We start from the raw sequence: 12,920 nt of genomic DNA on the forward strand, positions 1-12,920 counted from the left end.
TCTTTTCAACCCCCTCCCACCTTGTCCAATGGCCCTGTTTGGCTTGTGTTACGGCCTTGGACCACCTCGTTACTTCCTCCTCTCGGTGCACCTCCTCTGCCAGCAAAGTTTGACGTTCTGCTGGAGACGCCTTTTGCCCTGAAAGGTGTCAATGTTCCAAGGCCGGGGCCTCCTCTCCTTTGTTGGATGTGACACACCACATCACGGTGTAGAAGAGCAGATTTGGCCTGTATCAGTGCTGTTGCTGGGGAACACAGTGTGAACTGAAACCTGGAACTGGAGAATAATGCAATTCCAATTTTTCTTTATTTTTTATGCACCTGTGTTTATTTTGGCATGGAGCTTTACAGAGTTGTAGCCACCGGGATTGTCCTAACAGTTGAGGGATCATGCCAAAAGAACTTCATCAAATCCAGCTCAGCCATGTGACCAACGTATTAAAGCTCATCTAGACTGTAGCACCTTGGCTCCTTTGTATAGTTAGTTTCAATTCTTCATCCAACTCAGTGACAATCCGGCACTCTCACACACATACAGACAGACCAACCGACAGAAGGCCCCGTCATTAGTGTCAGATTTCTGCACAAAACTACAACTATGTCAAACAGCGTCGATCATGCCCACACAAACCTACACATACACACGCACACAAAAAGCATGCACACGCATCCCTGAGCGCTGCCGTTGGTGGAAAAACAGCCTAGCCAAGGCTGTCATCCAGCAATCTGACAGGGATTAAGTGGCCACTTCACTCAGGCTCACACGTGTGTGCATGCATACATGCACAAACACACATACACAGGCCTGTACCACAAGTCTTTTTCTTAATTTTTCTAAATTTTTTTATATAGCGCCAAATCACAACAAACAGTTGCCCCAAGGCGCTTTATATTGTAAGGCAAGGCCATACAATAATTATGTAAAACCCCAACGGTCAAAACGACCCCCTGTGAGCAAGCACTTGGCTACAGTGGGAAGGAAAAACTCCCTTTTAACAGGAAGAAACCTCCAGCAGAACCAGGCTCAGGGAGGGGCAGTCTTCTGCTGGGACTGGTTGGGGCTGAGGGAGAGAACCAGGAAAAAGACATGCTGTGGAGGGGAGCAGAGATCGATCACTAATGATTAAATGCAGAGTGGTGCATACAGAGCAAAAAGAGAAAGAAACAGTGCATCATGGGAACCCCCCAGCAGTCTACGTCTATAGCAGCATAACTAAGGGATGGTTTAGGGTCACCTGATCCAGCCCTAACTATAAGCTTTAGCAAAAAGGAAAGTTTTAAGCCTAATCTTAAAAGTATCAGTATTTGTGTGCACACATGCACATTAATGGACTGTGGATGAAAATATGGAAGGAGCAGCACGGGGAGGGTGCAGGGGGGTGAAATGATTGTCAGACAGCGGCAGAACGGACAGCTAACCATCCATCTATTCATAAAAACACAACAACATTGGAGATGTCAGTTGCACCGCTTTGTAAAATAGTATGACTCACTCTTTTAAAGCATAATGACTTCCAGATATTTTTACAAGGGTCAAAGCCATTACTATAGCTAATGGCAATGTGACTCTTTTGAGAGAAGCAGTTTGGATGTAAATCTGCCCCGATGTGAAATGTTTTTCATCTCAAAAGCCTGTGAAGCTCCTCTGCACTTAATTAACACCTAAACCAGTGTCAGTTAAATTCAATCCTTTTTTTTAAGTTCCAATGGGCACTCAGAGAGTGAAACATGGTTCTGTATGACCTTGATATTTGATTGATTCTGTGCAAAATTCAACCACTTTTCCTGACGGTTTGCCATGGTTATGGACTCACAGTGATTCCCGGATGCAAATTCGTGAAACTGCCATTGGAGCTTTATAAAGTTATAATCCTTGAGTTTAAGCTTTTAAGGTCAAAGGTCATGTGCCCAATAGAAAGATGAGACGACTTCATATTAGTGTTCAATAGTAGCCATAGGTATAAGTCCAATATAGGCCTGTTGGTGCTGGTACTTACTTCCGTATTCCGTAGCGTGAAGCAGTCAAGCCCCTGGACAGGATGGCAAGCCAGTACAGGTTATTTCCCCAGGTAAAACTGGTACCCATTTACATTTTGGTGGTCTGAGACAATGTAGATGAAGTGTCTTGTAGAAGATCACAGACAGGTAGCATGACCTGGAATCCAACCCAAGTCTACACATTGCTACCTGATCTCCATTTTATATGTAAGCACTGACCTTTTGGGTACAAATTTGACCTAGGCCTGCAACCTTTATTTTGAGCAGTTCTTTTCAAGACTGAATCACTTTGTCCATGGCTGACCCTCAACCCTTTCACTGTTTGGTTTACATCGGATGAAAACTCTTTGAGTTACACGTGCTTGATAAAGGTTCCATGTAGCATTTAGATTATTATTATTTTGAAAGCGAAAATACAAATTTGTTGACAACATCTTGAAATAGTTATTTACATATTCTGACACAGTTTAATCCAGGTCATTTCACTAATCCTGTGCTCACGCACTACATTTCCAAAATGTATTACAACTTTAAGGGCAATCTGCTGATAAATATACTCATTAAAAGTGCACTGATTGCAACAATGTACACAGTGTGCAATGTTCTGAGCGTTTTTCAACTGTAAATCTATTAACACTTACTTGTGACTGCAAGCATTGAGTTTTGTCAGTCAGTTTTGTCCAAAGGACTTACCAACACAGTTGAAGAAGGGTTCTTTCTTGCACTGGCTGGAGCATCCGTCCCCATTCACGGAGTTCATATCGTCACATTCCTCCCCTTTGGAACTAAAACAGCGGAAGGCAGCACTTAGGAAACATCCACACACATATGCCGCCATAGTGATAAATACGTCTGTGATTCATGAGTTCCAGAAGCAACGTGCCACTGTTTGCTTACAAAATTACTGAAAAATAACAAAAAACAATCGGAAACAATTTTGAGAGAACTTATGCAAATCAATGTGTGTGTGTGTGTGTGGCGGGGGGAGCACCAAGGAAGGAAAAGAACCTAAAACCATGATGATTTTCTCGATTTGGAAGATGTTAAAAGAGTTATTTTTCTACGAAATCTAAGACAAATGCAGTTCTGAAAGACTGGATTCTATCTATACTGTGAAATTTGATTGGTATGCACTGTTAGTGGTGGTGCGCTTCGTTTTTGCCGACATACTTTTGGAAGACATTTATTACCAAATCATTCAGTCATCGCTTTTAGTCACTGGTTAGTGTCCGTCTCACAACCATGCAATAAGTCAAGTTGCAGCAGGACCCACAAGACTTGGGCCTTCTTTCTCCTTTAAAGATATTAGCATCACTAAACAACTTTGTCCAGTGAGCTCATGTTTCTATAAAATCTTCTCAAGTGTCTCCCGATCTCAATGGAGGAAACCCAGGCACATGCATGTCTCTACAAGTTCACCAGAGACAAATATACTTCCCGAGTCGAAGAAGGCATCAAAAGCCTGGATTTTAATATTGACTGAGCACAACTGCAAATGGGATCATTGATTCCTCAAAGATCCCAGCATTGTTTACAAGGTCAAGTTCAGTAAATATTTCTTCACCAACAAAAGCACCTATGTGGCTTCTTTCCACAACCCTACCCAACGCCCAGTCCATACAAGGAGTCAGAACACTGCCCTGATGAACACTAGTTTTCATTAGGAAAAACTGAGACGCTCTGCCTCCGCTACATACAACACTCAAAGTATCCGTGTATAGGGTGGCTGTGATGTCGAACAACTTCTTCAAGATCCCACAAATTCTCAGTACATCCCACAGAGCCGTCCAATCAACTGAATCAAATAGGAAGTCCCTTCTGCTTCTTCCTTGTTTCATCTGAGGTAACCACATCAGATCCAAGGCGGATCTACAGTGGGGTAAAAGAGTATTTAGTCAGCCCCTGATTGTGCAGGTTCTCCTACTTAGAAAGATGAGAGAGGTCTGTAATTTTCAACATAGGTACACTTCAATTATGAGAGACAAAATGAGAAAAAAAAAATTCAGAAAATCACATTTTATGATTTTTAAAGAATTTATTTGTAAATTATGGTGGAATGAGAATTTCTCTCTCTTTGCTTGCCTCTACTGGTGGTTGGCTCTCACTGCGGTATTGTATCACTTCCTGTTCCGGAGCACAGCGGTGTTTTTCTGTATCTGTTAGCTGTTTAATCTGCGCAGTTAGATTGATCTAGTTATCTAGATTACGATTTGTTTCCCAGTGTAATCTTTACGTGCCTTAACTAAAGCACTCATTCTGCTGAATCACCTCTAAATTATTTACACATTATTCACTTTGCGTGTTTTTAGGAATCCGCTAGCTTAGCGTAGCTACTAGCTCTTAGCCGATTTAGCATGGCGGCTTCTCCTGTCTCTCCCGCACTTTTCTGCTCTGGGTGTGAAATGTTTAGTTATTCCTCGGCCTCCTTTAGCAGTAATGGTACTTGTAATAAGTGTAGCTTATTCGTAGCTTTGGAGGCCAGGCTGGGCGAATTGGAGACTCGGCTCCGCACCGTGGAAAATTCTACAGCTAGCCAGGCCCCTGTAGTCGGTGCGGACCAAGGTAGCTTAGCCGCCGTTAGTTCCCCCCTGGCAGATCCCGAGCAGCCGGGAAAGCAGGCTGACTGGGTGACTGTGAGGAGGAAGCGTAGCCCTAAACAGAAGCCCCGTGTACACCGCCAACCCGTTCACATTTCTAACCGTTTTTCCCCACTCGACGACACACCCGCCGAGGATCAAACTCTGGTTATTGGCGACTCTGTTTTGAGAAATGTGAAGTTAGCGACACCAGCAACCATAGTCAATTGTCTTCCGGGGGCCAGAGCAGGCGACATTGAAGGAAATTTGAAACTGCTGGTAAGGCTAAGCGTAAATTTGGTAAGATTGTAATTCACGTCGGCAGTAATGACACCCGGTTACGCCAATCGGAGGTCACTAAAATTAACATTAAATCGGTGTGTAACTTTGCAAAAACAATGTCGGACTCTGTAGTTTTCTCTGGGCCCCTCCCCAATCAGACCGGGAGTGACATGTTTAGCCGCATGTTCTCCTTGAATTGCTGGCTGTCTGAGTGGTGTCCAAAAAATGAGGTGGGCTTCATAGATAATTGGCAAAGCTTCTGGGGAAAACCTGGTCTTGTTAGGAGAGACGGCATCCATCCCACTTTGGATGGAGCAGCTCTCATTTCTAGAAATCTGGCTAATTTTCTTAAATCCTCCAAACCGTGACTATCCAGGGTTGGGACCAGGAAGCAGAGTTGTAGTCTTACACACCTCTCTGCAGCTTCTCTCCCCCTGCCATCCCCTCATTACCCCATCCCCGTAGAGACGGTGCCTGCTCCCAGACTACCAATAACCAGCAAAAATCTATTTAAGCATAAAAATTCAAAAAGAAAAAATAATATAGCACCTTCAACTGCACCACAGACTAAAACAGTTAAATGTGGTCTATTAAACATTAGGTCTCTCTCTTCTAAGTCCCTGTTGGTAAATTATATAATAATTGATCAACATATTGATTTATTCTGCCTAACAGAAACCTGGTTACAGCAGGATGAATATGTTAGTTTAAATGAGTCAACACCCCCGAGTCACACTAACTGTCAGAATGCTCGTAGCACGGGCCGGGGCGGTGGATTAGCAGCAATCTTCCATTCCAGCTTATTAATTAATCAAAAACCCAGACAGAGCTTTAATTCATTTGAAAGCTTGTCTCTTAGTCTTGTCCATCCAAATTGGAAGTCCCAAAAACCAGTTTTATTTGTTATTATCTATCGTCCACCTGGTCGTTACTGTGAGTTTCTCTGTGAATTTTCAGACCTTTTGTCTGACTTAGTGCTTAGCTCAGATAAGATAATTATAGTGGGCGATTTTAACATCCACACAGATGCTGAGAATGACAGCCTCAACACTGCATTTAATCTATTATTAGACTCTATTGGCTTTGCTCAAAAAGTAAATGAGTCCACCCACCACTTTAATCATATCTTAGATCTTGTTCTGACTTATGGTATGGAAATAGAAGACTTAACAGTATTCCCTGAAAACTCCCTTCTGTCTGATCATTTTTTAATAACATTTACATTTACTCTGATGGACTACCCAGCAGTAGGGAATAAGTTTCATTACACTAGAAGTCTTTCAGAAAGCGCTGTAACTAGGTTTAAGGATATGATTCCTTCTTTATGTTCTCTAATGCCATATAACAACACAGTGCAGAGTAGCTACCTAAACTCTGTAAGGGAGATAGAGTATCTCGTCAATAGTTTTACATCCTCATTGAAGACAACTTTGGATGCTGTAGCTCCTCTGAAAAAGAGAGCTTTAAATCAGAAGTGTCTGACTCCATGGTATAACTCTCAAACTCGTAGCTTAAAGCAGATAACCCGTAAGTTGGAGAGGAAATGGCGTCTCACTAATTTAGAAGATCTTCACTTAGCCTGGAAAAAGAGTCTGTTGCTCTATAAAAAAGCCCTCCGTAAAGCTAGGACATCTTTCTACTCATCACTAATTGAAGAAATAAGAACAACCCCAGGTTTCTTTTCAGCACTGTAGCCAGGCTGACAAGGAGTCAGAGCTCTATTGAGCTGAGTATTCCATTATCTTTAACTAGTAATGAGTTCATGACTTTCTTTGCTAACAAAATTTTAACTATTAGAGAAAAAATTACTCATAACCATCCCAAAGACGTATCGTTATCTTTGGCTGCTTTCAGTGATGCCGGTATTTGGTTAGACTCTTTCTCTCCGATTGTTCTGTCTGAGTTATTTTCATTAGTTACTTCATCCAAACCATCAACATGTTTATTAGACCCCATTCCTACCAGGCTGCTCAAGGAAGCCCTACCATTATTTAATGCTTCGATCTTAAATATGATCAATCTATCTTTGTTAGTTGGCTATGTACCACAGGCTTTTAAGGTGGCAGTAATTAAACCATTACTTAAAAAGCCATCACTTGACCCAGCTATCTTAGCTAATTATAGGCCAATCTCCAACCTTCCTTTTCTCTCAAAAATTCTTGAAAGGGTAGTTGTAAAACAGCTAACTGATCATCTGCAGAGGAATGGTCTATTTGAAGAGTTTCAGTCAGGTTTTAGAATTCATCATAGTACAGAAACAGCATTAGTGAAGGTTACAAATGATCTTCTTATGGCCTCGGACAGTGGACTCATCTCTGTGCTTGTTCTGTTAGACCTCAGTGCTGCTTTTGATACTGTTGACCATAAAATTTTATTACAGAGATTAGAGCATGCCATAGGTATTAAAGGCACTGCGCTGCGGTGGTTTGAATCATATTTGTCTAATAGATTACAATTTGTTCATGTAAATGGGGAATCTTCTTCACAGACTAAAGTTAATTATGGAGTTCCACAAGGTTCTGTGCTAGGACCAATTTTATTCACTTTATATATGCTTCCCTTAGGCAGTATTATTAGACGGTATTGCTTAAATTTTCATTGTTACGCAGATGATACCCAGCTTTATCTATCCATGAAGCCAGAGGACACACACCAATTAGCTAAACTGCAGGATTGTCTTACAGACATAAAGACATGGATGACCTCTAATTTCCTGCTTTTAAACTCAGATAAAACTGAAGTTATTGTACTTGGCCCCACAAATCTTAGAAACATGGTGTCTAACCAGATCCTTACTCTGGATGGCATTACCCTGACCTCTAGTAATACTGTGAGAAATCTTGGAGTCATTTTTGATCAGGATATGTCATTCAAAGCGCATATTAAACAAATATGTAGGACTGCTTTTTTGCATTTACGCAATATCTCTAAAATCAGAAAGGTCTTGTCTCAGAGTGATGCTGAAAAACTAATTCATGCATTTATTTCCTCTAGGCTGGACTATTGTAATTCATTATTATCAGGTTGTCCTAAAAGTTCCCTAAAAAGCCTTCAGTTAATTCAAAATGCTGCAGCTAGAGTGCTGACGGGGACTAGAAGGAGAGAGCATATCTCACCCATATTGGCCTCTCTTCATTGGCTTCCTGTTAATTCTAGAATAGAATTTAAAATTCTTCTTCTTACTTATAAGGTTTTGAATAATCAGGTCCCATCTTATCTTAGGGACCTCATAGTACCATATCACCCCAATAGAGCGCTTCGCTCTCAGACTGCAGGCTTACTTGTAGTTCCTAGGGTTTGTAAGAGTAGAATGGGAGGCAGAGCCTTCAGCTTTCAGGCTCCTCTCCTGTGGAACCAGCTCCCAATTCAGATCAGGGAGACAGACACCCTCTCTACTTTTAAGATTAGGCTTAAAACTTTCCTTTTTGCTAAAGCTTATAGTTAGGGCTGGATCAGGTGACCCTGAACCATCCCTTAGTTATGCTGCTATAGACGTAGACTGCTGGGGGGTTCCCATGATGCACTGTTTCTTTCTCTTTTTGCTCTGTATGCACCACTCTGCATTTAATCATTAGTGATCGATCTCTGCTCCCCTCCACAGCATGTCTTTTTCCTGGTTCTCTCCCTCAGCCCCAACCAGTCCCAGCAGAAGACTGCCCCTCCCTGAGCCTGGTTCTGCTGGAGGTTTCTTCCTGTTAAAAGGGAGTTTTTCCTTCCCACTGTAGCCAAGTGCTTGCTCACAGGGGGTCGTTTTGACCGTTGGGGTTTTACATCATTATTGTATGGCCTTGCCTTACAATATAAAGCGCCTTGGGGCAACTGTTTGTTGTGATTTGGCGCTATATAAAAAAAAAATTGATTGATTGATTGATTGAAAATAAGTATTTGGTCAATAAAAACAAGCAAGATTTCTGGCTCTCAGAGACCTGTAACTTCTTCGTTAAGAAGCTCTTCTGTCCTCCACCTGTTACCTGTATTAATGGCATTTGTTGGAACTCATTATCTGTATAAAAGACGCCTATCCACAGCCTCAAACAGTCAGACTCCAAACTCAACCATGGACAAGACCAAAGAGCTGTCGAAGGACACCAGGAAGAAAATTGTAGATGTGCACCAGGCTGGGAAGAGTGAGTCCACAATAGTCAAGCAGGTTGGTGTGAATAATTCAACTGTGGGAGCAATTGTAAGAAAATGGAAGACATACAAGACCATTGATAATCTCTGTCGATCTGGGGCTCCATGCAAGATGTCATCCCGTGGGGTCAAAAAGATCATGAGAACGGTGAACAAAATCCCAGAACTACACGGAGAGACCTGATGAATGACCTGCAGAGAGCTGGGACCAAAGAAACAAAGGCTACACACTACGCAGAGAGGGACTCAAATCCAGCAGTGCCAGGTGTGTCCCCCTGCTTAAGCCAGTACGTGTCCAGGCCCGTCTGAAGTTTGCCAGAGAGCATATGGATGAGCAAAAGGATTGGGAGAATATCATGTGGTCCAACCAAAATAGAACTTTTTAGTAAAAACTCAACTCATCGTGTTTGGAGGAAGAAGAATGCTGAGTTGCATCCCAAGAACACCATATCTACTGTGAAGCATGTGGGTGGAAACATCATACTCTGGGGCTGTTTTTCTGCAAAGGGGACAGGATGACTGATCCATGTTAAGGGGAGAATGAACAGGGCCATGTATCATGAGATTTTCAGCCAAAACCTCCTTCCATCAGTGACAGCATTGAAGATGCAACATGGCTGGGTCTTCCAGCATGACAATGATCCCAAACACACCACTCGGGCAATGAAGGAGTGGCTCCGTAAAAAGCATTTCAAGGTCCTGGAGTGGCCAAGCCAGTCTCCAGACCTCAACCCCGTAGAAAATTTGTGGAGGGAGTTGAAAGTCCATGTTGCTCAGTGACAGCCCCAAAACATCACTGCTCTAGAGATGTGCATGGAGGAATGGGCCAAAATACCAGCTACAGTGTGTGCAAACCTGGTGAAGACTTACAGGAAACGTTTGACCTCTGTCATTGCCAAAAAAGATTATGTTAGAAAGTATTGAGCTGAACTTTTGTTATTGACCAAATACTTATTTTCCATTATAATTTACAAATAAATTCTTTAAAAATCCTACAGTGTGATTTCCTGGATTTTTTTTTCTCATTTTGTCTCTCACAGTTGAAGTGTACCTATGTTGAAAACTACAGACCTCCCCACATCTTTCTAAGTAGGAGAACTTGCACAATCAGGGACTGACTAAATACTTTTTTGCGCCACTGTACATGTTGGTTTGGCAAAAATTTTACACCAGATGCCCCTCTTGATGCAATCCCTGATGCAATAAGGGATAGGAGTGATCTTGAACCGAGAACTTTCTTTACTTAAAACAAGCGCACTTAACCACTTGGCCACCACCCCTGGTCGACAGAACCAAATGATTTGCACAAATCAACATAGGCTGGGAAGAAGCGCCGGTGATAGTCACGCTTTTCTTCTATGATTACTCACAGGGCTAGAATGTGGTAGATGGTTGACAAACATCATCACAATCAAACAGAAAATATAACCTTCTTGGTGATGCTGAAATAATTTTGTTTTTGTGAAAATGCTCATAGTTTCTGAATGGACACATTTTAGTGCATATATTCAGATCATGCATTACCTTTGCACATGTCCATCACCGCAGTAGGGTGCCCCTAGTTCATGTAGCAGAAGTGGGGAGGGCTCACTCTCACTCCGTCTGGAGATGGTTTGGACCTGGTAAGTGTAAACGACATGTAGCACCACATCTCTGCACAGACAGAGATGTCCACATGAGCATGAAAAGGAACAATCAAGTAAATACATAAGCTTCACACAGACATGACAGTCATAGAAAAAAGGCGGGGCTGTGGAGAATTGCTCGATGGTGCAGGTGATCATCGCGCCGCATCTACACAACACACTACACAGTAGCCACTGAGTGTCCATTTTGGTAAGGTCCGGTCGTGTTTTGTTTCCTTATCATATGGACTGAAGGAACCATCATGATGAACACACAAAGGGCAGGAAACGTTTGGGGACTACTCACTGTGCTGGTGTAAGTCATCATGATGGTTTCTTGAGTCACCAATGATAAGGAAGTCTGAATAAAAAAAGTCTGAAAGAAAAAACATGAATGAGAAAACCTAAATAAAACAAGGTCTGTGAAAAAGTGAAATTAAATGCAAAACAACAAAAACAGACATCAAAAAACGAAGGAAGTCCTATATAGGCCCAGAGACCTGTTGACTCCCCCAGGATGGCACATCACTCCAACACAGGTTACTTCCACAGCCAAAGGCTGATACCCATTTACAGCTGGATGGACTGAGATAACATAGATTAATTGTCTTGTCCAAGGACCCAGACAGGTAGCATGAACAGGATTTTAACCCTAGGTGGCCACCGTCTCCTAATGTCGGATCTGGTACTGCTGGCGAGGAGCAAAAACAATAAGATGTGGGTGCGTGCACACCCAGTAACAACAAAGGTGGAGAATCCACCTCCACCTCTCACACACACTCGTGCAGCTCCTGTCTTAAACACTTATCTGGTTGGGGTGTGAAGCGAAGCCGTCGCTGATTACGCCAACCTCACTGATAAGGCATGCCACAGGAAAGCAGCTGCAAAATGAATTCAGACTAAGACACAATTAGATTCTGGCTGAGGATATTACCTTCACAGGTAGATGGTATCTCGGCAACGAGGTGGAGATGACGTCCAGTTCTTATGGAGGGGAATGATGAAGTGTAGATGGGTGACAGCTGTCATGAGATAATGAGTGACAGCTGTCACCCCCGGCTGTGTCCGTGGTGGCGGCGCCCTCTCGTGCCTGAAGCCCGCACTTCAGGCAGGGCGCCCTCTGGTGGTGGGCCAGCAGTACCTCCTCTTCTGGCGGCCCACACAACAGGACCCCCCCCCTCAACGGGCACCTCCTGGCGCCCAACCAGGCTTATCCGGGTGACGGCGGTAGAAATCGGCCAGGAGGGCCGGGTCCAGGATGAAGCTCCTCTTTACCCAGGAGCGTTCTTCGGGTCCATACCCCTCCCAGTCCACCAAATACTGGAACCCCCGGCCCATTCGACGGACGTCCAGGAGCCGGCGCACTGTCCAAGCCGGCTCCCCGTCAATGATCTGGGCAGGAGGCGGCGCCGGACTGGGAGCACAGAGGGGTGAGGTGTGGTGTGGTTTCAGTCTGGACACATGGAAAACAGGGTGGATCCGCAGTGAAGCTGGAAGTTGGAGTTTCACTGCAGCAGGGCTGAGGATCTTAAGGATTTTAAATGGTCCAATGTACCTGTCTTTCAACTTAGGAGAGTCCACTTGGAGGGGGATGTCCTTCGTTGATAACCACACCTCCTGCTCGTCCGGGCCTTCAACAAGGCAGAACGGGCGGTGCGCCACACCCGACGGCACCTCCGCAGGTGGGCCTGGACCGAGGGCACACCGACCTCTCCCTCCACCACGGGAAACAATGGGGGCTGGTACCCCAGACACACCTCAAACGGGGAGAGGCTGGTGGCAGAAGACACCTGACTGTTATGTGCATACTCGATCCAGGCCAGATGGTTACTCTAGGCCATTGGGTGCGCGGATGTCACAAAGCAGAGGGTCTGTTCCAACTCTTGGTTGGCCCGTTCTGCCTGTCCGTTCGTCTGTGGGTGGTACCCGGACGAGAGGCTCACGGTGGCCCCCAGTTCTCTGCAGAAACTCCTCCAGACTTGAGAGGAAAACTGGGGACCATGATCCGAGACTATGTCAGTTGGTATCCCATGCAGACGGACGACTTGGTGGACCAGAAGGTCTGCAGTCTCCTGGGCCGTTGGGAGCTTCGGGAGGGCCACGAAGTGGGCCGCCTTGGAGAATCGGTCCACTATCGTGAGGATAGTCGTCATGCCCTGGGACGGCGGGAGGCCCGTGACGAAATCCAGGCCGATATGGGACCAGGGGCGATGAGCACCGGAAGCAGCTGGAGAAGTCCTTGGGTCCTTTTGTGGTCTGCCTTGCCCCTGGCACAGGTGGTGCAGGCCTGGATATACTCCCGGACG

General features: G+C 44.3%; 1 protein-coding gene across 1 annotated transcript in view; it reads right to left on the bottom strand.

Annotated features, from left to right (window-relative positions):
- Positions 1 to 12,920, bottom strand: part of pappaa (pregnancy-associated plasma protein A, pappalysin 1a) — a 271,059-nt gene that overhangs the window by 132,697 nt on the left and 125,442 nt on the right. Inside the window, exons 8-9 of the mRNA XM_034192054.1 lie at positions 10,514 to 10,642; positions 2,691 to 2,782 (exon numbers count right to left, since the gene is read on the bottom strand). Coding sequence (XP_034047945.1) covers positions 2,691 to 2,782; positions 10,514 to 10,642 — 221 coding nt within the window. The remainder of the gene's footprint in view (positions 1 to 2,690; positions 2,783 to 10,513; positions 10,643 to 12,920) is intronic.

Source organism: Thalassophryne amazonica, chromosome 17 (genome assembly GCF_902500255.1).
Source record: "Thalassophryne amazonica chromosome 17, fThaAma1.1, whole genome shotgun sequence".
NCBI lineage: Eukaryota > Metazoa > Chordata > Actinopteri > Batrachoidiformes > Batrachoididae > Thalassophryne > Thalassophryne amazonica.